This window comes from Mus musculus, chromosome 14, assembly GCF_000001635.26.
Source record: "Mus musculus strain C57BL/6J chromosome 14, GRCm38.p6 C57BL/6J".
Classification (NCBI taxonomy): Eukaryota; Metazoa; Chordata; class Mammalia; order Rodentia; family Muridae; genus Mus; species Mus musculus.
In genome coordinates, this window is record NC_000080.6 from 16,406,994 (window position 1) to 16,430,811 (window position 23,818).

General features: G+C 34.3%; 1 protein-coding gene across 1 annotated transcript in view; it reads left to right on the forward strand.

Annotated features, from left to right (window-relative positions):
- Top2b (topoisomerase (DNA) II beta) overlaps positions 1-23,794 on the forward strand; it is a 65,582-nt gene extending 41,788 nt beyond the window's left edge. Inside the window, exons 17-36 of the mRNA NM_009409.2 lie at positions 119-211; positions 298-412; positions 1,834-1,955; positions 2,176-2,324; positions 2,801-3,032; positions 5,063-5,197; positions 5,926-6,126; positions 6,568-6,763; positions 6,909-7,000; positions 9,564-9,719; positions 9,959-10,042; positions 11,344-11,538; positions 13,348-13,492; positions 13,710-13,871; positions 15,629-15,830; positions 16,706-16,785; positions 18,362-18,472; positions 21,481-21,606; positions 22,345-22,439; positions 23,306-23,794. Of these exons, the coding sequence (NP_033435.2) occupies positions 119-211; positions 298-412; positions 1,834-1,955; positions 2,176-2,324; positions 2,801-3,032; positions 5,063-5,197; positions 5,926-6,126; positions 6,568-6,763; positions 6,909-7,000; positions 9,564-9,719; positions 9,959-10,042; positions 11,344-11,538; positions 13,348-13,492; positions 13,710-13,871; positions 15,629-15,830; positions 16,706-16,785; positions 18,362-18,472; positions 21,481-21,606; positions 22,345-22,439; positions 23,306-23,473 (2,859 nt within the window). The 3' untranslated portion in view covers positions 23,474-23,794. The remainder of the gene's footprint in view (positions 1-118; positions 212-297; positions 413-1,833; positions 1,956-2,175; positions 2,325-2,800; positions 3,033-5,062; positions 5,198-5,925; positions 6,127-6,567; positions 6,764-6,908; positions 7,001-9,563; positions 9,720-9,958; positions 10,043-11,343; positions 11,539-13,347; positions 13,493-13,709; positions 13,872-15,628; positions 15,831-16,705; positions 16,786-18,361; positions 18,473-21,480; positions 21,607-22,344; positions 22,440-23,305) is intronic.
- Positions 23,795-23,818: the final 24 nt, after the last annotated feature.

Below are 23,818 nucleotides of genomic sequence, written 5' to 3' on the forward strand. Positions count from 1 at the left end.
AGCTCAAATATAATTTTGCTTCAATGTTATTAGGAAAACCACTTTAGTTCATTTATAAATTCAAGTTTTATAATGAAATTAATTTTAATATATGGCATTATTACTTGGACTTCTTCAGGCATTTAGTAAGAAGAAGATTGATGACAGAAAAGAGTGGTTAACCAACTTTATGGAGGATCGGAGACAGCGTAGGTTACATGGCCTACCAGAGGTTAGTCATGAAGATGATCTGGGGGAAAGGTAAGACTAAGATTTATGCAGCGAGAGTGACATCATTGCTATGTAACTTTCTCCTAGCAATTTTTATATGGTACAGCAACAAAGCATTTGACATACAATGATTTCATCAACAAGGAATTGATTCTCTTCTCAAACTCGGACAATGAGAGATCTATCCCATCTCTTGTGGATGGTGAGTAATCAAAGTTTCTCATCCTTGCATACTCTGTATGGTTTAATTATGTGTACTTTAGGCTGCCCTTATGGGCCTCTTTAAATTCTTATTTAAAATACCAAAGTCTATAGTCCATTTAAATTCTTATTTGAAATCTTAGAAAACATGAAGAATTGATTCAAAAGGGCTTAAGCTTTTGAGGTAAAAGAGCTGATGTTTTTATTATTTCTTTGAGTTTTTCAGGAAAAATCTTTAAAGGACTTTTTTTTTTTTGTTGTTATTAAAGTAATTTCAAAAATTGAAATTTCAAAAGTTAAATAAAATAGAACTTTGTCTAAATATTTATGAAAGACTTAAGTTTTTAAAATGCCTTTATATCTCAATAACAAAACCCAATCTAAATAATTTATATAATTTATAATAATCTAACTTACAAAATTTAGAAACTTTCTATTAGGACTGATTTTCTTATTTGGAATGACTCTACCCTCAATTTTATAAGTCATAGCAAATTTGTTCACATTTGTGTTGCTTGTTTTATTAATTTAATAACAGTTCTGCCCATCTATTATGTCTAGCCTGAGATTGTGTCCCTTCTATGAAATATTCCTTCAGTCTAAATTACATGAACTTCTATGCTACTTCTATGCACCTCCTATTGTTTAAGCTAATTTTGTTTCCTCAGTTAAATTATGAAATTTTCAAAGAAGTAGCCATATTTCATTATATTCCTTCTTTGATGCTCTGGCCTCACAATGATAGATGCAACTGTCAGCATATATGGATAAGGTTATTGCTGTGTTCATTGGTCTCAAGCAAGGAGGAGAAAACAGCATATATTCTTGACTGAGGTTATTAGAAAGTTTCTATTTCAATTGCTTTTAGGACACTGAGACTGGTTTAGTAATTTGCTCATTCACATGGCTTGAGTATCCAGATTATAAAGATTCTAAAGTCTACATGAGTTCTTAACTACTGCAGTAAACATTTATAAGTGTTCATGTCTATAGATATGCTAATAGAAACTACCAAGCTTTTGTTTGTTAATACTTCACATTACTGCTGGCATAAGTCACATGCAATAAAGACTCTTGTGGAAGAGGTATGGCACTCTCGATAGCTCTTTAAGTCCAGGAGATCTTTAATTGGCACTCTTTTGGAACTGTAAATATCTCATTTTTTTCCCAAACATGTAATGTTGCCACTAAAAGAGTTGATATTTTGAAGTATTTTATTTATAACATATAAAAATGATAGATAAGGATGGTTAACAAACTTTATGGAGAGGATCAGAGAGTGTAGGTTGCATGGCCTATCAGAGGTTAGTCATGAAGGTGATCTGGGGAAAGAGGTGAGACTGATGAGATTCATGCAGTGATGGTATTTTAAAAATAGTTCTAAAACTATTTTAAAAGGAGGGTTGTTCTTTTTAAAAATAGGCTTCAAGCCAGGTCAACGAAAAGTTTTGTTTACCTGTTTCAAGAGGAATGATAAACGTGAAGTGAAAGTAGCGCAGCTGGCTGGATCTGTTGCTGAGATGTCTGCTTACCACCATGGAGAAGTAAGCACTGAAGATGGGATCAACTGAGAACTGTAATTTTTTGGGATGCTAAATGATAATTATTCATAATAGAGGAATTTTCTTTTTATGAGGTCTTAGAAAGTGCAATAGAATTTTGAGTTTTGTTTTCAATACAAACTGAGGCATAGTTCTAAAAAACTTAGGCTGTTAACCTTCTGGTTTTTTTTGTTTGTTTGTTTTCTGTTTTTCTATTTCATAGCAAGCATTGATGATGACTATTGTGAATTTGGCTCAGAATTTTGTGGGCAGTAATAACATTAACTTGCTTCAGCCCATTGGTCAGTTTGGAACTCGGCTTCATGGTGGCAAAGATGCTGCAAGCCCTCGTTATATTTTCACAATGTTGAGGTAAATAATTTTCTAACTTATTGACATAAAGTTCAATTTAAGTTTGTTATATCAAGTAAAAGTTTAGTAGAATGATAATGGTGGGAAAAAAGGATCATTTAGTTTTTCTGCTCAGGGAGAGTACTTCAAATTATTTGATCATAAATTTTTATGCATTCCTGGTAAAAATTCAGTGCTAATAAAAATAAACCTTTATTCTGCACCTAATGCTATTTTTTTAGACTGAAAGGAAGGGTTAGGTATTTTATTCAGAATAATTGGAAATTCTTACAAAGTTATGTAATAATATTAAAGCACTTAAGAAATTAAGTAAATATCAAAGTACATAAAGACTCATACTGGCTTGTGCTTGGGAGAAATATGCCTTTTGTACTAATATTAGGTGGATTTTATTATGTGTAGTCAAAATTATTAAAATCTAGGTCCTTATAAAGTTTCATTTCTCAGAGTAATATTCTTCTATTTCTTTTTGATAGCTCTCTGGCAAGACTTCTTTTTCCAGCTGTGGATGATAACTTGCTTAAGTTCCTTTATGATGATAATCAACGTGTAGAGCCAGAGTGGTATATCCCTATAATCCCCATGGTTTTGATTAATGGTGCTGAGGGTATTGGGACTGGATGGGCTTGTAAACTGCCCAACTATGATGCTAGAGAAATTGTGAACAATGTCAGGCGGATGCTAGAAGGTTTGGATCCTCATCCCATGGTAAGTTTTTATAGCTTAGATTGTTTACTTAAATAACGGACAAAATTAATTTCTCCTAGAAAAATATGGAATCTTCATTTTAGTGCTGTTGTAGATAGGATCCTATTAAGATTTAAATTTATATTTGATTACCTGAAATATATAAATGAATGAGTCTGAAGATAAGTTTTATGGGGTGAAACTGTTTATTGAAATTTTAAAATAACCTTGTACCTTATCAGGGTTTAAAATCTCCGAATTGTATAAAGAATGGTGTTCTTGGTACACTCACATGTTAAAGTATCAAGCTGTGAAAAGTTTCCATACATACACACACACATATACATACACATACATACATATATATAATACATACACACACACACACACACACACACACACACACATATACATACACATACATACATGTATATAATACATACACACACACATATATATACACACACATACATAGACACACACACGTACATGTACATTTATATAGTACAGAAGCCAGAAGAGGGCATTGAGTGCCTTCCCCTTTCACTGTCTTAATGCTTTGAGACCAGGTGTCTCACTGAACTGGACGCAGCCATTTCAGCTAGGCTGGCAAGCCAGTGAGCTCCTGGTATTTACTTGTCTTTTCATCTCATTGGTGGGGTTACTGCTTTATGCAGCCATGCCTTGCTTTTTATGTAGATTCTGGGGATATGAACTTAGGTCCTACATGCATTCACAGCAAACAATTCCCAAGCTCCAAATTACTTTCTATGATAGTATTTTATTTAAGGTGTTTTAGATCCATTTGAGAATAATGAGCTAGTTATTCTATTAGTATATACTTCTTATATTCCTTGTATCACATGGCCCTGTACTAAGAGGTGAGTGAAAAAGTTAGGGTCTTTTGTTTTCCATAGTTAATATCTTGTCAGAAGAAGATATTAGGGCTTGAAATTTATAGTGAGCAAAGATATTTAATATATACAAAATGTCCCCTACTATATGTTCAACTTCTTAGAGATAGCAATAAAGTATAGATTTTTGAAGAGGAAATAAGTGATGTGATTAGGAATGAGTAAAGTTATGTTGGTGAATAAAGTGGGGAGCTGAGTATGTGTCAGAGGTAGTAGATGGTCTTTTTGCTATCACAAAGAACTGCCTGTGGCAGGTTATTTTTTGTGTGGGAAAGAGGCATATTGTATTTCAGAATTCTGGGCTTTGGGGGCCTAGAGGCCTCATCTAATGCTGCCTTTCATGCTGACCAAATCCTCTGGCAGTACAGGGCTTCAAATGGTGAGAAACAAGGAGGAAGCACACACACACACACACACACACACACACACACACACACACACAGACACACACACACACACAGACACACACACACACACACACACACACACACACAGACAGACACACACACATGCTGTCTTGCTGGCCTCACCTCTGTCCTTCATGCAAGGTTCTAGGATTTAGTCATGGGGCTTTACCTTTTGTTTAATCCTAACCACTTACCAAAGCCTTACTTCTAAAATTCTCTCTCAGATTTCTTGCAGTGGTAACTATATTTTCATATGAAACCTTGGCAGAACATTCACACATTTTAAGTGATAGTAAATAGTTGTAAGCATTCAACATCTTCAAACAGACCATGGGAGAAGAGTAGTAGTTCTACAGGAAAGAAAAATCACTAGAATAAAATTAGAAAGTTCAGTTGGATCCAGAAAAACTCTACAAGCCATTCATTGTGAAGCAAAAGGAGTTTGGATTTAAAGGATATTAAGCTAACATGGAAGGAATTTGGTCAGTAGACTGAGGAAGAGACTAATTTAGGAAGCCTGTGAAAAGTGTTGGGAAGATTAAGTGGTATTCAGATTCTATTAACAGAAGCTATAAATACAAGATTAAGGAGCTTAGTGAGCAGCAAGTGAGGCCTAGAAGTTGTAGTCCTGTTAGCCTGCTGTGTCAGTAGCCATTTGCTAAGGGCTATTTAGAGGTGGTACTGCTCTCAGGAGCAAAGTCAAATCAAGTCATTTCTATTTCCCTGGCAGCTTCCAAACTATAAGAACTTCAAAGGCACCATCCAGGAACTTGGTCAGAACCAGTATGCTGTTAGTGGTGAGATATTTGTGGTGGACAGAAACACAGTAGAGATTACAGAACTTCCAGTTAGAACATGGACACAGGTTAGTATAACCAAATGAGAAGTGCATTGCATTTCAAAGAATGAATTCTTTGTGGCACAAATAATTCACCTCTTTGTTTATTCTGTGTCTATATAAAGGTTTGATTCCATATTATTTTTATCCTTATATTTGAATTTTCAAGTTTTTAAGTATATGTAAAAAATAGTATGTTTTATATTAGCTTAGTGATTCTCACGTGAGTCACATCCCCTATGGAGTTGAACAACCCTTTCACAGGGGTCACCTAAGACCATCGGAAAACACAGATAGTTATACTATAATCCATAATAGCAGCAACATTACAATTATGAAGTAGCAACAAAATAACTTTATGAGTGGGGTTCGCTGCAGCGTTGTGAAGGTGGAGAACCATTGCATTAGTTGGTGCTTCCTTTAATTCATTTTTAAAAAGAGACTTTGTGTTTGTTTTAAAACAAAAGGCATGCAATGTATATTGTAGGCCAATATAACTAATATGCTCAGTAAATTCAGATCAGTTTCAGTTGCTATAAATCAATCCACTCTACTAGGTCTAGCAATGTCATCCTCCTTACACCCATGAACTTAGAGTATCTGTGGTGTGTAAGTAGTTCAGAACCAGAACCTGCATATTGTATGGCTTTTCTCACCATCAAGGATTCCCTCAGAATTTTAAAAAGATTATGTGACTAATGATAACATGATAATGTATTGTAACAAGATTTATTATCTTTTTAAATGTTTCCTAGGTATACAAGGAGCAGGTCCTAGAACCTATGCTTAATGGAACAGATAAAACACCGGCACTGATTTCTGATTACAAAGAATATCATACTGACACAACTGTGAAGTTTGTGGTGAAAATGACAGAAGAGAAACTAGCGCAAGCAGAAGCTGCTGGCCTGCATAAAGTTTTTAAACTTCAAACTACTCTTACTTGCAATTCCATGGTAATATAATCTTTTTTAAATGGTCATACATTGGATTATTATAATAAGAGCCACAACAATGAACTTGAATGCTAAAGAATCTAGCAATTAATTTCTTTCCTCTGATGCTAGGTACCAAACTCAGGTCTTCTGCAAGAATAGTATGTACTTTTAACTGCAAGCCACCACTCCAGCCTCCTAAGAAATCCTCTAAAAAATAGTCTTTTACAATTTTTACTATTTTAAACTTTCCCATAGTTTATGGTAATTGCATTTATCAAATTTCTGTCACTAAAGAAATATTTATAGAAATGTTTTTAATAATTTTGGTTTATTTTTAAGTGGTTTCAGGGGTAGTACATATTCATATTAGAGTTATTTTAAGTACTATACATATTATATAAATTAAAATACCAGTACAGATTTATTGGATTTAAAGCAAAATCTTTGTATTTTATGTAGGTACTCTTTGATCATATGGGTTGTCTGAAGAAGTATGAAACTGTGCAAGACATTTTGAAAGAATTCTTTGATTTACGGTTAAGTTATTATGGTTTACGGAAGGAATGGCTTGTAGGAATGCTGGGAGCAGAATCTACAAAGCTTAATAATCAAGCCCGTTTCATTTTAGAGAAGATACAGGGGAAAATTACTATAGGTAAGGCATAACCATTAAAGATTTGAACATTAGTTAAAATGGAAAAAAATCTTTATTAATAGAAGACATTTTTTTATCAGTAGAATATAAGCAAATACAAATTGATCTCTTTTCTTGATCCTAATTTTATTTTTCCCTCACATAGAGAATAGGTCAAAGAAAGATTTGATTCAAATGTTAGTCCAGAGAGGTTATGAATCTGACCCAGTGAAAGCGTGGAAAGAAGCACAAGAAAAGGTAATCACCTGCAGAAAGCAGACACTCAGAGAAGCTCTGAAACCAAACAATCCCCACCCCAAAGTCTGAATTTAGAACGGATAAAGGCGCTAAGCTGTTTGGTGACTGAAGGCTTCTGCTAACCCACAGAGCAGACACAGTTTAGGAGTTCACAGTGCATACCTACCACAAAGCACCCATCTCCACCAGGGCTTTTAGAAATGGCTCCATGCTGAGAATGTGGCTCAGTGTCCTTGCAAGAGTCTGCCATGAAGAGGTGGTTTATGTAAAGTACATGCATACTCTTTGAGAGACAGACTGGTGGCCCTCAAAATCATTCCATTGTCCAGTCTGTGATGACAGTGTGGCATCTGCTTGGTCTAGTTGTGGGTGGGGTCCGGAAGATGAGAGACAAACGTGCTTTGTCGTCACTAACACCAAGCATGTGCTCTGCCTGTGTTTAGACTTTTGGTCCGAAATTTAAACACTATAATTAAGTAATTAAGTTGTCCATTTTAGACAATACTTGTATTTATTCAATGAATGAAATATTGAAAGCTTAAGAGTTCCCTAGAGTTAATTTCTTAGTATTTGTGATGATAAAAAGGCAATTTTAAAAGGCAGTACAACATAGAGATTGAGAACTTTTTTATATAGAGATTGAGTTAAAAAACAGCAATAATTAATATTTTTAGATACTAAAATAGATTTGTATACACACACACATATATATGATAGCAATGTTAACATTGTTTAAGAGAGTTAAAACTGTGTGATATACTGTGAGCTGATATTTTTGCAGTTTAGTTTTCAACCATAATTTTTTTTTTAATTTTCATCAAAGTATATTGAAATACTGCTCTTGTTCAAATTAAGCTTTTCTCAAATTTGAAGTCAATATAATACGTTAAAAAGTGAGTAAAATCAGAACAAATTCTGTAGTGTCAAGCTAAAAGGCTTATTTACTATTTTAATAAAAGTAGGACATGACAATGCGGTGAAAGCACATTCTTTTCATCTTTTATTGTGTTGCTGAACTCCAAATTATGCTTTATATCTTTCTTGAACAGTGTCGTTGTTGGTTTAAACTACAGATCTTTTAAAAATTGCCAAATAAGCTAATGAATTCAGTGCTTGCTCAGTTTTAAAATATAAGGGTGTTCTGGTTTTGGAACGCCCTTCTGGTGGAAGCAGAATTCATGGATAAAAGCTAGTTGCTCTTAGTACTTGCATTAACACCATGAAAGTTTTGCAGCATTGTTGCCAAGTGTACACTTAAGGGAGTAAGGAGTTCAGGCACCACAAGGAGTGGTAGAGTCTGTAGTGTTGGGAGAGAGAGAGTTATAAAATACCTACTTAAAGATTATTTCTTGTACTGCAAATTCTATCATTAAACATGGAAAAGCTCACTTATTAATCAATTTCTAAAAGTGTCCTCAGCTATAGGCTTGTTAATAGTAAACACACACACATATTCTTAGAGTGCTTCTGGTGTCATGAAAACCTAGACACAAAATGCACTCTGCAGTTTGCGTTTTAGGCAGAATTGTACTGTGCTCTAGTACCTCGTGGAAGGCTAATAAACCCAGCTTTCTATAGCTCCATGGCAGCTCACTGTGGAACATGATCTAAACCTTATCTAGTACTTGCTAATCACCTAGCAACTGTTCACTAATCGAGTGTATAGTTTTATTCATGTCATGAAGCATCCTGATTTGTACTTTTAATTTTTATCACTTTATTTCCAAAGTATACTCAGACCTAATTTTGTAGGTATACATTAATTTATTTCAACATTCTTAATGGTAAAGCTTCTTTGTTCATAAACTTTTGGCTTGTTAGAGTATCTTTCATTTTTAACTGTCTGAGTGTCTTAAACAACTTTAATTTCATTTAATACCTTTGTTTTTAAGCCTTCGAATGCAATGACACAAAATTACTTGTATTGATTCATTGTAATTTGAAACATAGTGTTAGGATAAGAGGCTTCTTTAAAGTGCAATTGCTTTTCTGAGTAAAATTTTAGAAAAATCTCTCCTCCTTAAATCATCAACTTAGTCTTCAGTCATCTTATTTTCTGAGTTCAAATTTGAATAATCCTTATAGTAATAGGGAATTTTTATTAAAATATATCCATAGTAAATAAATGTAGCCTATTTATGCTCTTACAACTATTAAAACTTTTTATAAGTGATTTTTTTCTGTGTGTTTTCATGTCCACTAACTAACCAGTATAAAAGTCTGACAATATGCAATGACAAAAATTTTACGTAATAATTTTAAGATACAATGTCTTTTCAGTTTGGGACTTAGGAAAGCAATTAACATTTCATCAAATTCTTGAGTAAATACAATATACTATTTCTTCTGAAGATTTTATTATATAGCTTAAGAAAATCTTAAGCTTTTTTTTTTAACATAAGAAATAGGGTTTATAGGCAATCTTGATGGTAATCTTAAAAAACTCCTACCACCCTGAAGGAGTAGCATTAACAGTACAGCATTTAAGCCCAATATTAATGAAATTAAAATGCTGATCTGGTATTATAATGGACCTTAATATAAAGCTTATTATTTTTTACAGGCTGCAGAAGAGGAAGATTCACAAAACCAACATGATGACAGTTCCTCTGATTCAGGAACTCCTTCAGGCCCTGATTTTAATTATATTTTAAATATGTCTCTATGGTCTCTTACTAAAGAAAAAGTTGAAGAACTCATTAAACAGAGAGATACGAAAGTATGAACATTTGTGGGTTACATAATTTGGAACTATTTCAGTATTATCCATATCTTTGATTTTCTTTGTCCGAAACTTAGTTATTTTGATTTATCCTTTACACATTTAAAAACTATTAAATGTTAAACTGTACCCCCTCTCTCCCTCCCTCCTTCCTCCCTCCCTCTCCTCCTCCTCCTCCTCCTCCTTCTTCTTTCTCTCTCTCTTTCTCTCTCTCTCTCTCTCTCTTTCAATTGTAGGGGCGAGAGGTTAATGATCTCAAGAGGAAGTCTCCTTCAGATCTTTGGAAAGAAGACTTAGCAGCATTTGTTGAAGAATTGGATGTATGTTAAATCTCTATTAAATATATGTATTTCAGACTGGCAATATAGCTTAGTGTAAGGCCCCACGCCTGCTAAATGAATAAATAATTTTTAAAACGAACAAACTATATTTAGAAAAATAATGTTTTTGAGATAGTAATGAAAAATCTTCTTTAATTATCTCAGAATTTTTCTTTAACTTTGTATTAGTATATTTATAATCCAAGTTAAATTCAAGCATTCTTTAAAGTCATGATATTATCAATTGAACCTACCTTGTATGCTGGTACTGCATTGCATGTAGTTCTCAAATGAAAGAAGTCATCTTTTCTATAAAACAAATAAGGATTTGAGGGCCATTCCTAAAATAGATATGATAGGACTTTATAAAGCCTTCCACATGGTTGGTGCCCTGCCAACTGTCAGTTACTCGTTAAGAATATATAATTAGTAAGTAAAAATATCAACATTGAATATCACTGTGTTTGTTTTCAAAACTTCATACTTATAAACATTTATTTAAAATGTATTTAAATGTCTTTCAAGAGATGGCACTTTCCTTTGCATCTTTCTAGACTTGTTAGTTATTATGAAGAGTAGTTTTGTACAATTTAGAATTTGTCACATTAATTGTGGTTATATATTTATTTATTTTGATAACACACCCCATAAGCTCAATGTCTTGAGACTTCTTTCTTACTTTAAAATTGTGAATCATTATTATGATTAAAGCAATTGAAAAGAATAACTTCATACTTTTTAAAAGATGTATTTATTTTTACCTTATTATGCATATAGATGTTTTTCTGCATATGTCTGTATACCACCTGTATGACTGGTGCTGAAGAAGTCATGAGAGGGAGTAGAATGCCCTGAAATTGGAATTAAAATGGAAATGAACCACCATGTGGGTGCTGAAAACTGAGCTCATGGTCTTTGTAAGAGCCACAGTGCTGTGCATAGCTGAGCTATCTGTCCAGCCCCACATCATACTTTTTAACAGAATTGTCTTTGTCTGTAATTTGCCAGGTCTCAGATGATAGCAAGTGGTCCCATCCCGTCCTCTCATAGGACTATAAAGAACCACTTAGGTTATTGCAGTTGCTACATTCTATGAAGAGTAGGAAGCTACGTTCATGAATTGGAATTAAGACTCAGCTGTTCTGGCTTAGAAGTTTTCTCTTCCCTTCCCATTATTTTGTCTCTGATTAGATCAGCTGGAAAGAAACCTTTGTTTCTTACCATGTGGATAATTTATTTCAGGTTCTTATGCAATAGTGATTGTTTTTTAAATATCCCCTTCCCTTTTAATCATATTTCAGAAAGTGGAAGCACAAGAGCGGGAAGATATTCTGGCAGGAATGTCTGGGAAAGCAATAAAAGGTAAAGTCGGCAAACCCAAAGTAAAGAAACTTCAGCTGGAGGAGACAATGCCCTCGCCTTACGGGAGAAGAATTGTTCCAGAGATTACTGCTATGAAGGCAGATGCCAGCAGAAAATTGCTGAAGAAGAAAAAGGTATCACACATGCCTGTGTCAGCTCATTTACGTCTACTTGAAGCTTGTGCTTCATCCTGCTTTATGATTTATAATGCATTCTGATGTGGTAGGACATACTCTCCCATGAGAGCAAACGCACGGAGGAAGACACCTCCACACAGCACTTAGAGCTGCTTATTTAGTTCAGGTTGTTGCCACCCTTCTGTCCCCTCTCAAACTCAGGGTCTTAACTCATTTCTTGCCTCAGCCTCCTGAGTTGATTGGGACTACAGGGGCCTAAATTCTGTTTTTAGAATGAGAAATACTCTCTGCTGAACATCTTTCTAGCCTTAGCGAAAACCAACCGAAAACCATACAAATTGTTAACTTAATAAATTTAAATTTTACATTATAATAACTAAGGGAGTTTTAAGCAGAAAATAAACTTTATTTGGCTTTCAAAGTAACTTATCACTTTCTATGATCTCTATGATTTTTGTTAAACACTATTAAGCACATCTAGCATTATTGGCATTGATAGTTACTATCAAGAACTTAAAAAAATGTATATGAAATTTACCCTTGAGCAGGATGTGCCAGGATTAGCCAGATATAAAGGCTTCCGTGAATGTTCAGAGCCAAAAAAGCAGGAATTGTGATGGTCTTATAAAGTCTAAAGGTCTAGACAGGTTTGTTTTATAGTCCAAGGAATATGTATGCATATATATTCAACACATAACCGAGAGTACAGGTTCTTTATGATTAGTGAATAAGCCTAAGTTGGAGTTACAGGTCAGAGAAATTTTTTAATTTTAATTTTTTGGCTGAGAGCTAGTATTTGAAGCAATTTGAGACATAGGAGCATTTTGACACTAGAGCAAGTATTCTTTTTGGTCTGATAACTGACTGGGCTATATTCCTCTAGTCTGGGCCTTCACCTCACTCAGCTTTAACCTTAGCTCAGTGACCTCTGTCCTTTGGTGTCAGGTTCATTTCTTATCATTTTTTTTTCCTGCTTTAGGTAGTGTCAATAAACTTATCCCTGCCTGCCCTGAGCTTTGCCCACTTAAAACAGTCACTCTTAAATGTTTGTCTCCGATCTACAATGTAATACCCAAACCCCTCGAACTAAGCATGACTGAAACTGGGCCAGTTATCCTGATTGTGGACCTGCTTTGTTTCTCATCTTGCTGCTTTTACCACTTTTCTACCCACGTGGCAAAACTAGATGATTCTTTCAGAACTTGGTAGGAAAGACTCCTTTGCGATGTTTTCTCTGACCCTTCCTAACCATTTCCTTCAGCTGCTGCTGTCATTCACTCTTGTTTTGACTGGTGTTGTATTAACAGTGTACCTACCAACCAGTTCTCCTACCCTTACCAATAATTATGGGCTAGATTCAGCCTTATAGTACCTCAAAAAATACATCTGTTGTTATTTTTGTTCAGAAATTTGAAAATGTTTTCCTAGTAGGCACTGATAGTGTAAGGTTTTTTTTGTATGTTTGTTTGTTTGTTTTTGGTTTTTTGCTTTGTTTTTGTTTTTGTTTTGAGTACGTACATAGCTTTTGGTCTCATAGCTCTTTGCTAACCAAGATCCTGGCTTATTCTTTAAGGTTTTTCTAAGTGGCTATTATCTTAGTGAATATATCAGAATGTTAGGCTTATAAGCAGTGTTATTTGAAACAGGAAATGAAATAAAGTAAAATATATCTCAAGTGGAATACATTAAAAACTCTTACCTGTTATGAAGAAACTTTTGAGTGAAACTGTATCTCTAAAATAAGCATTGTTAATTTCATTTTTACTTTTACTCATGATTGGATTTGGTGTGATTTTTAACACATAGGGTGATCCTGATACCACAGTAGTGAAAGTAGAATTTGATGAAGAATTTAGTGGAACACCAGCAGAAGGTACAGGAGAGGAGACATTGACCCCATCTGCTCCTGTAAATAAAGGCCCCAAACCCAAAAGAGAGAAGAAGGAGCCTGGTAAGGCATTAGAATGCTTTTGTAGATGTTTGTGTGTAAGAGACAAAAGAATTATAGGGCACGTTTAGAGTCTACTGCTTTATTTCTTTTTAGTAGTTCAAGTAATATCTTTAGTTTTTATATACGTTTCTATTTTATAATGAACCTTTCATAGAACAGCTTCACTAGTAACTTTGAGTAAGTATTAATAAGCAAATTACCATTGTCTTGCTTTTAGGTACCAGGGTTAGAAAAACACCTACATCAACTGGTAAAACTAATGCGAAGAAAGTGAAGAAACGGAATCCTTGGTCAGATGATGAGTCCAAATCAGAGAGTGACTTGGAAGAAGCAGAACCTGTGGTTATCCCAAGAGATTCTTTGCTTAGGAGAGCAGCTGGTATTGTGATACATTTTATATTTATTTTATTGTATATGATCATTGACCTGTCCATTTGGTTCAGTAGCATTAACAGTGTCAATAAAGTATTAAATCATCACTCCAAAGAAAGACAAAGTTAATACTGTTTTTTAAGAACAGATTTATTTTATATATAAAAATGTTTTATACACATGCATGTCTGTGCAATGTGAGTATGTCTGGTGCCTTCTGAGATCAGATCCTCTGGATCTGGAGTTATGAATGGATGTAAGCTGCCATTTGGGTGCTAGGAAACAAGCCTGGGTCTTCCTCAAGAACAATTATTCTTACCATTGAGCAATCTCTCCAGCCCAAATCAAGTTTTCTACTTCATTTTATTATTAAAGCTTAGATAATGCTTCCTCCATGGCTTTGGGATATTTGTTAATAAAGAACAAACCCCAAACCAAAGAACATAAAGATTGTTTTGTCACGGTATCGGCAGCTGTGATAGCTCTGTTGGAAGTTCTCTGTGTAAATATTCTACCACTTTTATCATGAGAGGTCTCCTCCCTGTAACTGATTCTTTGTACTCAGTTCTCTAAATATAATGCTATGGTTAGACCATAGCACCTTGTCTTCTAGTATATTGCTATTAAGAATATGATTTGATCTTTCTTAAATATTCATTAATTGAGCTTACTCAGATAGTTATAAAATCTGATTAGTTTGTTTTATGATTCCCTTACATTTTCTTAAGCTTTAATTTATTAAAATGAGCAATACAACTTTATAGTTAGCTCTGGCAAATACATTTTTAATTGCATGCCAGGCTTTAAATTGTTCGATTCTCTTATCAAGTGGGTAAGTTTCTTTTCCTAATGGGTATAGGTATAGATGATAATGGTGAATAATTTATATGGTTAGATTAAGGTACATGAAAATTAGTTAAGACTAGTTAATGCTTCAAAAATTATGCTTACATTTTTCTATACATGGAAAGTAAAATATGAAATTGAATGTCCAAATAGTTTAAAAATTCTCCTCTAAGATGTATGCTAGAATTTAAAATAAAACTTACTTGTATTATGCCAGAATGCATAATTCTTCTCTATAGTTGTTTCCTATCTTACAGGCATGTTCCAGCATGCTCAGTGTCTTGACTCAGTGGGACTTGAATCCAGAGATTTTTGCATACTAGGCAGCATTTGCCAACTGAGCTGATCCTTACATTGTTATTTTACAGTGCAGCTAATCTTAAAGGGAAATTATGTTTTCACTTAGATAAGCTAAAAGAAACTTTATCATTTTTAAAAGAATGTAAATTCTGTTATTTGTAATTAAAGAAATGGGAAATCTTATATTAATAGTCCTTTATACAGGGCACACATGGCACAAGGACATATGATGTGGGACATACCAATTATGTTTTTGTGTTTTTGGATAATATTTAAATGCAGTGAGAAACATCCTAAACAAGTAGTCCCTTCAGTTTATGATGTGCTAACAAACACAGTACGTACTAGTGTCATAGCCTCCTGGAAAGTGTGAAGGGAGGCCATAGGTTTTTATTCTCTAAAAATTTATCTTTTTCTGAATATATTTTAAAGAAATATTTTAGGTGGTAAATCTTGGATTTTGAGTTTCACATTCTTTGCTTTTGAGCAAGTCCCTATGTTACCCAGGGTGGCTTCAAGCTCCTTGGCACAAATGATTCTCCCTTAGTCTCTTAATTATTTGGAACTGTAGCAACATGTCACTGCGTCCTGCTATATTCATTTCTGTTTTCTTCTTAGCTGAAAGACCTAAGTACACTTTTGATTTCTCAGAAGAGGAGGATGATGATGCTGCTGCTGCTGATGACAGTAATGATTTAGAAGAACTGAAAGTTAAAGCATCTCCCATAACAAATGATGGGGAAGATGAATTTGTTCCTTCAGATGGCTTAGATAAAGATGAGTATGCTTTTTCTTCAGGCAAATCCAAAGCTACTCCAGAGTAAGTAAAGCAGCAGTCATTATCCAGTAAGCTCATGAGCACCAAGAAGTGATCAGTTGGAGTTAAAGGTTTCTTCATGAAATAATTAGTTTGTTAATACTGCAGCTCTTCCTTTAAGTCAAAGACTGGCAAGCTTTTTCATTAAGGGCTTGAAAATAACTATTTTATATGTCCATGTTATATGGCTTTGTAACAGCTCTTTATAACTACCCTTGTAGCAAGAAAGTAACCTCAAAAAGCATGCAAATAAATGAATCTAATTTGTCCCAGTAAAATGTTTACAAAAATTTCATCTACATGGAGTGTATTTGGACAGCTCCTGGCTTGGGAAATGTTTCTAGATGTTTAGAATTAGAAAATTGTTTTTCTAGTAGATCTGTCCTTGGTTACTTTTATTACTTTTGATGAATGCCAGCATTAACATGAAGAATGGAAGATTTTTGAATTAAGTAGTTTTTTTTTTTAAAGACAATTTAACTCAATATAACCAGCCTTGACTAGTTTCTAAAGTAACTGCCTACCTGTGGTCTGTGGCCAGTAATGGTATGGCCACCTGCTATGATAAGGAGTCCACCTTTCTCTTTGAAGCTTTGCTTATAATGTTTGAGTTAGTGTCACTTTGAATAATTTCAAACCATTGCCTGGTTTCCATTCTTATTTTAAATTAAATCAGTATTTTTTTTAATCATATATCTGTGTTCATGTATTTGCTTATATAAGTTTGTGAGGAAATGGGCAGGGTGTGGGTGTTGTCTTATCTTTTAATAAAGAAAAAAAGGAGAAAGAACTAAAGTTTTGATAATTATAATCCTAAAGTGTATATTATATTGGATATTTTAATTATAGCTCTTTGTGCTATTTTTTTTTTCTAACAGAAAATCTTCAAATGACAAAAAAAGTCAGGATTTTGGAAATCTTTTTTCATTTCCTTCATATTCTCAGAAGTCAGAAGATGGTATGTTCTGTTACTCTTTTCATTAGTTAATTAGTACATTATTGCTGTACTTGATATAGAGAAAAGTTGAAAAATCATATGCCAGAAGTTAATTGCAGAGTTTTTCATTAGTGAAAGACTACACTTTGCCCAATATAATAAGACGTACTTATTGACTGGTTAGAATAGGTATTATGGAAGCATATAGACAAATGCTAATTCAGTAGGTGTAGTGTCTACATATATGACTTATAATGAGAAAAATATAAAAATAATTGGAAGATTGAAATTTGATTTTCATGGTGATGTTAATATATTTTTGACTATAAAAGTACTGGTATAAGTGCAGATTCATCTTACCAAGTTCTTATAGCTGAGAAAGTAAAGCTTATTGGAACAAATATAATTAGGGTATATTTTTTAGCACATACATCTGTGTGTGAGTGTGTGTGTGTGTGAAGTTTTCAGGGTTACTTAATTGATTTGCTGTTTTTATTTTGTGTGTATCGTGTGTGAGAGGGTGTGCACGTGTGCTTGTGAGGCCCAAGGTTGATGTCAGTTATCATCTTCCACGTTCTCCACTTTATATATTGACACAGGGTCTCTTCTTGAGCTTGAAGTTTTCCATTTCAGTTAACATAGCTGGTCAGTCTTTTGGTGTAGGAGAAATCTCCTTTCTCTTCCTCCTGTGGTCTGGAATCTCAGGCAGGACACTGTGCCCCCTTTGCTTTTATGTGGGTTTTACTTGCAGAACAAAGGCATTAATGGCTGAGCCAACTCCTAAACCCTTGTTTAGGAGTTTGTTTGGGATTTGTAAATATATACATACAGACACACCTAGACTTGGTACATTTTCTATAAGTTTGGATAGACATTCATTGGTGACACAACTTGTCAAAGCTGTCATGTAAAACTATTAAGTGTAAGAGGCCATTTTAAAATTTCTTGCTATGGTTTGAGCAAGAAAAGACTTGATTGGTAAATTAAACTAAATTGTGGACAGAAATAAGCTAAAGCTGGGCATGGAGGTACATGCCTATCTTAGCACTTGGAAGATTGAGGCAGGAGGATTGTAAGTTTAAAGCCAATCTGGGCTACATTGCAAGACTCTGTCTCCTCTCCCCCCAAAAGTAAATTAAAGGTAAGCTTGGCTTTAAAATTTGTCTTCAGTGATTTGTTGATTTAAAAATAGGAGTGCTTACTGCTCGTTTAGATTTGGGCATTAGTACTGATTTTCTTGAATTGACTAATAGTGTTTGTATAATATACTGAAATTATCACAGCAGAGCCTTCTCACGTGAAAACAAATCATTAAATACTGCTGAACATGCCAATTATCTTTTAAATAATTAGCTTTTGATACAGTTCAATTTCACTGCCATGTACATTTGAATATTGTTTCACAACAGTTAACATTTTTGAGGTATAACATTGGTCTGTTTTCTATTTTCAGCTGTTTGTGTATTGTGGATTATATGGTCAAAATAGAAACAAGATCTTATTAGATCTATTAGCTAAAGAGAAGTCATCAAAGAATCAGTTTACTAAGAGGTCTTTATAGAGTCTCTTTACTAAAAAACAGCTTTGAAATTTTTAGATTCAGCTAAATTTGACAGTAATGAAGAAGATACCGCTTCTGTTTTTGCTCCATCATTTGGTCTGAAGCAAACAGATAAACTTCCAAGTAAAACAGTTGCTGCTAAAAAGGGTACGTACTTTATACATGCTTGTGTTATTGCATAAGCTATATAGGAATAATTGATGTGAAAGAGAATCTAATATATTTTTAAACTATTTGCATGAGTACTTCACTATGAAACTTAAGAATTGCTAAGATATCTATTAGACCATATTTTAAGTCCCCCATACCTCCTACTTTCAAATGTTTGTTTTTAAGTTTGTATTTGAGGTAAAACATGCTAAAATTGCAGTTTAACAGGCTGGTGATGGTACACTTCTTTAATACCAGCACTGGGGAGGCAGGGGCAGGCCTCTGTGAGTTTGACGCCAGCCTGGTCTAGAAGGTGAGTTCAGGATAGCCTGGGCTAAACAGAGAGTCCCTGTCTAGAACACTCTACCACCCCCTAAAGAAAAAGAATTGAGTTTAAAGATTGCCCACCTTAAGAGCTCTTGGCAGCTGATGACTTCATAGGGAGGGGTGTCATTCTTTGAAGGCAATTCCACTAGTAGGATTCCTGTGCTCATAGGAGTGTTAATTGGATTTAGTGGGTTATAAAAACTGAAGTTGGAAGAGGGACATGTGGAGGCAGATATGAGAGAGATTGAAGAAGGTAAATAGGGTGGATATTAGTATGTTTCATTGTATAAGTATGTGAAATTATCAACATTAAATAATTGTAGGAAAAGATAGTTTTCCTATAAAGCTCCTTTGGTAGATTGGGTAGAAAATATGCATTTATCTTGATTCAATATTATGTTAGTTCTCCTTCCTACAGTTAGCATATTCCTTTTCTTTTTTAATTATAGTTTCTCCCTCCCCACCATAGACTTTGTTCATGAAATGCTGCGTTGCTTCATTAATAGTATACAGTTGTAAACTATGTAACTTGTTCTTTTTTAAGTTCAGTATTAGTGCTTTACATTTAAAAATAATATTTACTTTAAAAATACATATCTAGGTAAGATATTAAGCCATATGGACTGCTTCCTAAAAGCAAGGAGATCTATAGTATACACCATTAGAGACATGTGTATTGGATGTAGCAGAACTGATAATCATAAGAGTCTCTTCTATCTGAATGCACTAGAACTGTGGGGACATTATGCAGAGGAGTATCTAGGCAGCATTCTAGGGGCCACCCCTAACAGACTCACTTCATCTTCAAGACATGTTGGCCTGTGTATACATTTCTTTTTTTGTTTTTTTATCCAACGTAATATTTTTATTTATTATGTGGGAATTTCACATAATGCATCCCTATGGCACTCACTTTTCAGTCAGTCCTCCTAGTGTCTACATTTCTTATTAACTCTCTCCTCACCTAGCTACCTTTAAGCAGTGATTGAAAGAAGCAGGTATAGAAGTCTCTCAGGTTCTGAGTCTGGGTTGTTGTATTGGCTCTCCAAAGTTCTTCAAGAGGATTAATTAAGCTTCAAGACTATGCACTGGCTTGATAACTTACCCCTTGACTGACTTTTGCTCTTCAATGTCTAAATTCTGTACTTTCTCTCATCACCTACTAAGTAAATATTTATGCTTGAATCCATATCCTGGGGTCAGTTAGGTTCTGAACTCAAACTAAGACAGATTCTATAATTTCTTTTCAAGACATCATTTTTGGGGCTGGAGAGATGGGTCAGTGGTTAAGAGCACTTGCTATGGTTGCAGTGCTTAAGAGCAAAAACATTTAAAAATATTTTAAGAGATTTTTTTCTTTAAGTCTTCATATGAGCATCTTATAAAATACTGTGGGACATATATCCCTTCTTGAAATCTGTCACCATGTTTCTTTCATTAAGCTAATGAGCTCAAGTTTAATATTAACTAAAAGACTAGACCATTTTCCACCTAGCCTATTTAGTTGTTTCTCTGCTAGTTGGATGGAGCTAGCAAGATCTTTCTCTACCTTCTTGAAATACAATTAGCAGATAGTACCTCAAAGAAAAGACACACTACAGCCCTGTCTCCTAAGAACTGAACTGCCTGTGCTAATCTGAGTTACAGATATTATTATTCACATTATATTCTGCAGTTCCAATATTTTGCAGCAAAAGGCAACCTATATTGATTAGATAACTGACCCGTATCTGGTGGGAGGTGTTGAACGTGCCATATAACTTCTGCAAACTTGAAAATGTGACCAGAGAAAACTGTTTTCTATTGCCCCGTTGTGATGAACATGCATTCCTGCTAGAAGCTGCCTTTGGATTCCTGTAGTAGATTTAGTCATGAGTAATCAGAAGGAGTAAAGGCCATAGTCTTCGGCTCCCTCTTCATGCACAGTTCCTTCTGCTGTTCACCAGTGAGGGGCACTATGTTTTATCTCAGCTGGAGACTCAGTTCTGCTTTTCAGTGTATTAGCAACGTTTTTCAGTTTCTAATAGGAACCTCTGCCACTCATTTCAGTCAGTCTAATACATTTGTTTTCCGGTCTCATTTTTATTGCACAAGTACAAAGTGATTATAGTGTTTATATGAACCATAAACACAAGGTTTCTTTTGTAAACATAATAGTAATAAAGTGGTCCTTGTATCTATGGATCTAGGATTTGCATGTTTCTTTCCAGATAAAAATGCCAAGTCTTGATTTTAACTACTGGAGGGAAATGAGTTGCTTTGTATTTGTTCTATTTGAGGACAAGAGAACCAATAAAATTTTTCCCTCTACTAAATTATATTTATAAGCTACAACTTAGTGTGTGCTTGTACATGGGTTATATAATTAGTGTGTCAAATATAATTTTTTGTCATGAATATATATTTAAAAGATGCGGTATAATTTCCTTTAATATTCTTTGCTTAAACTATCTCAATTGAATTACCTAAAAATTAAAGTATGCCAAATTGAATAATACTTGTTTTATCATCTATGGGATGATATTTATCTTTATATTGGCATCAAGCAGAGAGAAAACATTTCTTGGTTTAATGACTACTCATATCAGTAATAATATCCACTGCTATAGAATTCACACCAGCTTGGTTTGTTGGTAAGTACATTGCAATGACCAACTAAAAGGATGTTTGCTTAATAGGTAAACCACCTTCAGATACAGCCCCTAAAGCTAAGAGAGCCCCTAAACAGAAGAAGATAGTAGAGACTATAAACTCTGACTCAGACTCTGAATTTGGCATTCCAAAGAAGACTACAACACCAAAAGGTGAGGACTGGCTTTGTATAACTCTTAAATATAAGATATAAAGAAAATATTTCTTTCTTCAATTTTATTGAGTTTAGTGACAGGGTACCTACTTTATTTTAAATTGGCTCACATACACATTGTACCATACTGCATTCTAATGAATGACATAGAGCAGTTTAGTACAATTAGTTGTGAGTTAAAACATTGACCAGATTAAATAAATATACTGAAAATAAGAAATGAAAATAAGAAAAAAAAATAACACAGTGAGCTTCCTTGGGTCTGTCCAACCTCTGTCTCTCACTTCCTGTGTGTGGTTTATTGAGGAAAGCTTAAAAAAAAAAGCAAGCAAATAAACAAAAAACAAAAACCTATCAGAGAACTTATGGAGGTCAATATATAGGCAGGCATGGTGTGAAGCCTTGTAAGTGTATCGATTTTTGACAGGTAACTTACTCACTCTTGTAAGAAGTTTGGTACCTAAATTCAGTAGTTGTATTTCTACAATGCTTGTCTTTTATCAGAACTTAATCATTGAAACTTATTTCCAGGATTTTCTTACTTGTTTTAAGTATATTTTTAAAATACTCTTTAGTCAACATATATTCCATGCTGTCCAAGTCTCTGTATGTCATTTATAGTATGCAGGTAGGGTTGCAGGTCCCACTGTTGGGGACGCCAAAGAAAGAATTGTAACGCTTGGGCATTTCTCTTATTTACCTTTGGGAAGAAAAAGGTTTTTCATGTGTTTTTTAGGTAAAGGCCGAGGGGCAAAGAAAAGGAAAGCATCAGGCTCAGAAAATGAAGGTGATTATAACCCTGGAAGGAAACCATCTAAAACAGCCAGCAAGGTAAGCAGAAGCGCCCCAAAGCCTGGCTCAGGATCTGCACTGCATGTGGTAGCTCCCTGATGCAGCTGCCCTGTCAGAGCAACAACAGGAGACATCATTATTTGTATAAGTAGTCTAATTCTTATGCAAAGAGAGCACCATAAGTCAACTTAGTCAGAACCTTCTGTTTCATCTATTGAACTATTGTACTTGCATAGTAGAATATTCTTATGAACTTGGATTAATTTGATTTTTAAAAAAATGAATTTGTTTGACTATGCCTAGTATTTCTAATTAATCTGACCCTTTAGAAACCTCATTTCTTTTGAGTGACCTTAGCTGCACTCTCTTTGCCACTTATTTTATCTTCCTCATAAAACTTACAAATACACGTCTAGATGGTTATAGCTTTAGAGATCCGTCCTCTCCATCACCTCCCTTCTCTATTTCTTACCTACTCTGTGACTTTTTAAATACTCTTATCAATACTTGTGCTAGTGTGTGCTATATACTGTGCATAGTCTTGTTCTGCTCCCATAAATTCTGAATATGTTCTTAAAAATAGGGTAACTCAATATTTTCTGATGTGGATATGTATACACTTGTTTAATAATAAAGTGTTGGATTAGTAATGTTGCACTGATGAGAGTTTAACTGGGCTCTTGATAACAAAAGAGCCCAAGGTAGGCAATTACCGTAGCTAATCTGTCTTTTCTTCCATAATTCATTTTAGTCTAAAGTTAGCATGTCAATTATAATATTAAAACTATGGCTATTGGTAATATGCCATAAATGTAAGTATAAGGAATAATAGTTCTTAACACTGTGTTTTCCTTACTTTGAGATTTTTAACCTTCTCTTTTTTATTGTTTTTGGTGGGTGGTTAGAAACCGAAGAAAACATCTTTTGATCAGGATTCAGATGTAGACATCTTCCCCTCAGACTTCACTTCTGAACCACCGGCTCTCCCACGGACTGGTCGGGCTAGGAAAGAAGTAAAATATTTTGCAGAGTCTGATGAAGAAGAAGATGTTGATTTTGCAATGTTTAATTAAGTGCCCAAAGAGCACGAACATTTTTCAAAAATACCTTGTGTTGTCCTTTGTCTTTTCTGTCTCAGAATTTTGTACATCTGGCTTATTTTAATGTGATGATGTAATTGATGGTTTTTTATTATTGTGGTAGGCCTTTTAACATTTTGTTCTTACACATACAGTTTTATGCTCTTTTTTACTCATTGAAATGTCATGTGTTGTCTGATTGGCTTGTAGAATTGTTATAGATTACCGTGCATTAGCACAGATTTTAATTGTCATGATTGCAGACTACAGATCTGCTTTTTGAAATGAAATTTAAACATTAAAAATGGAACTGTGTTCTTAGACTCTTTACTGAAGGTG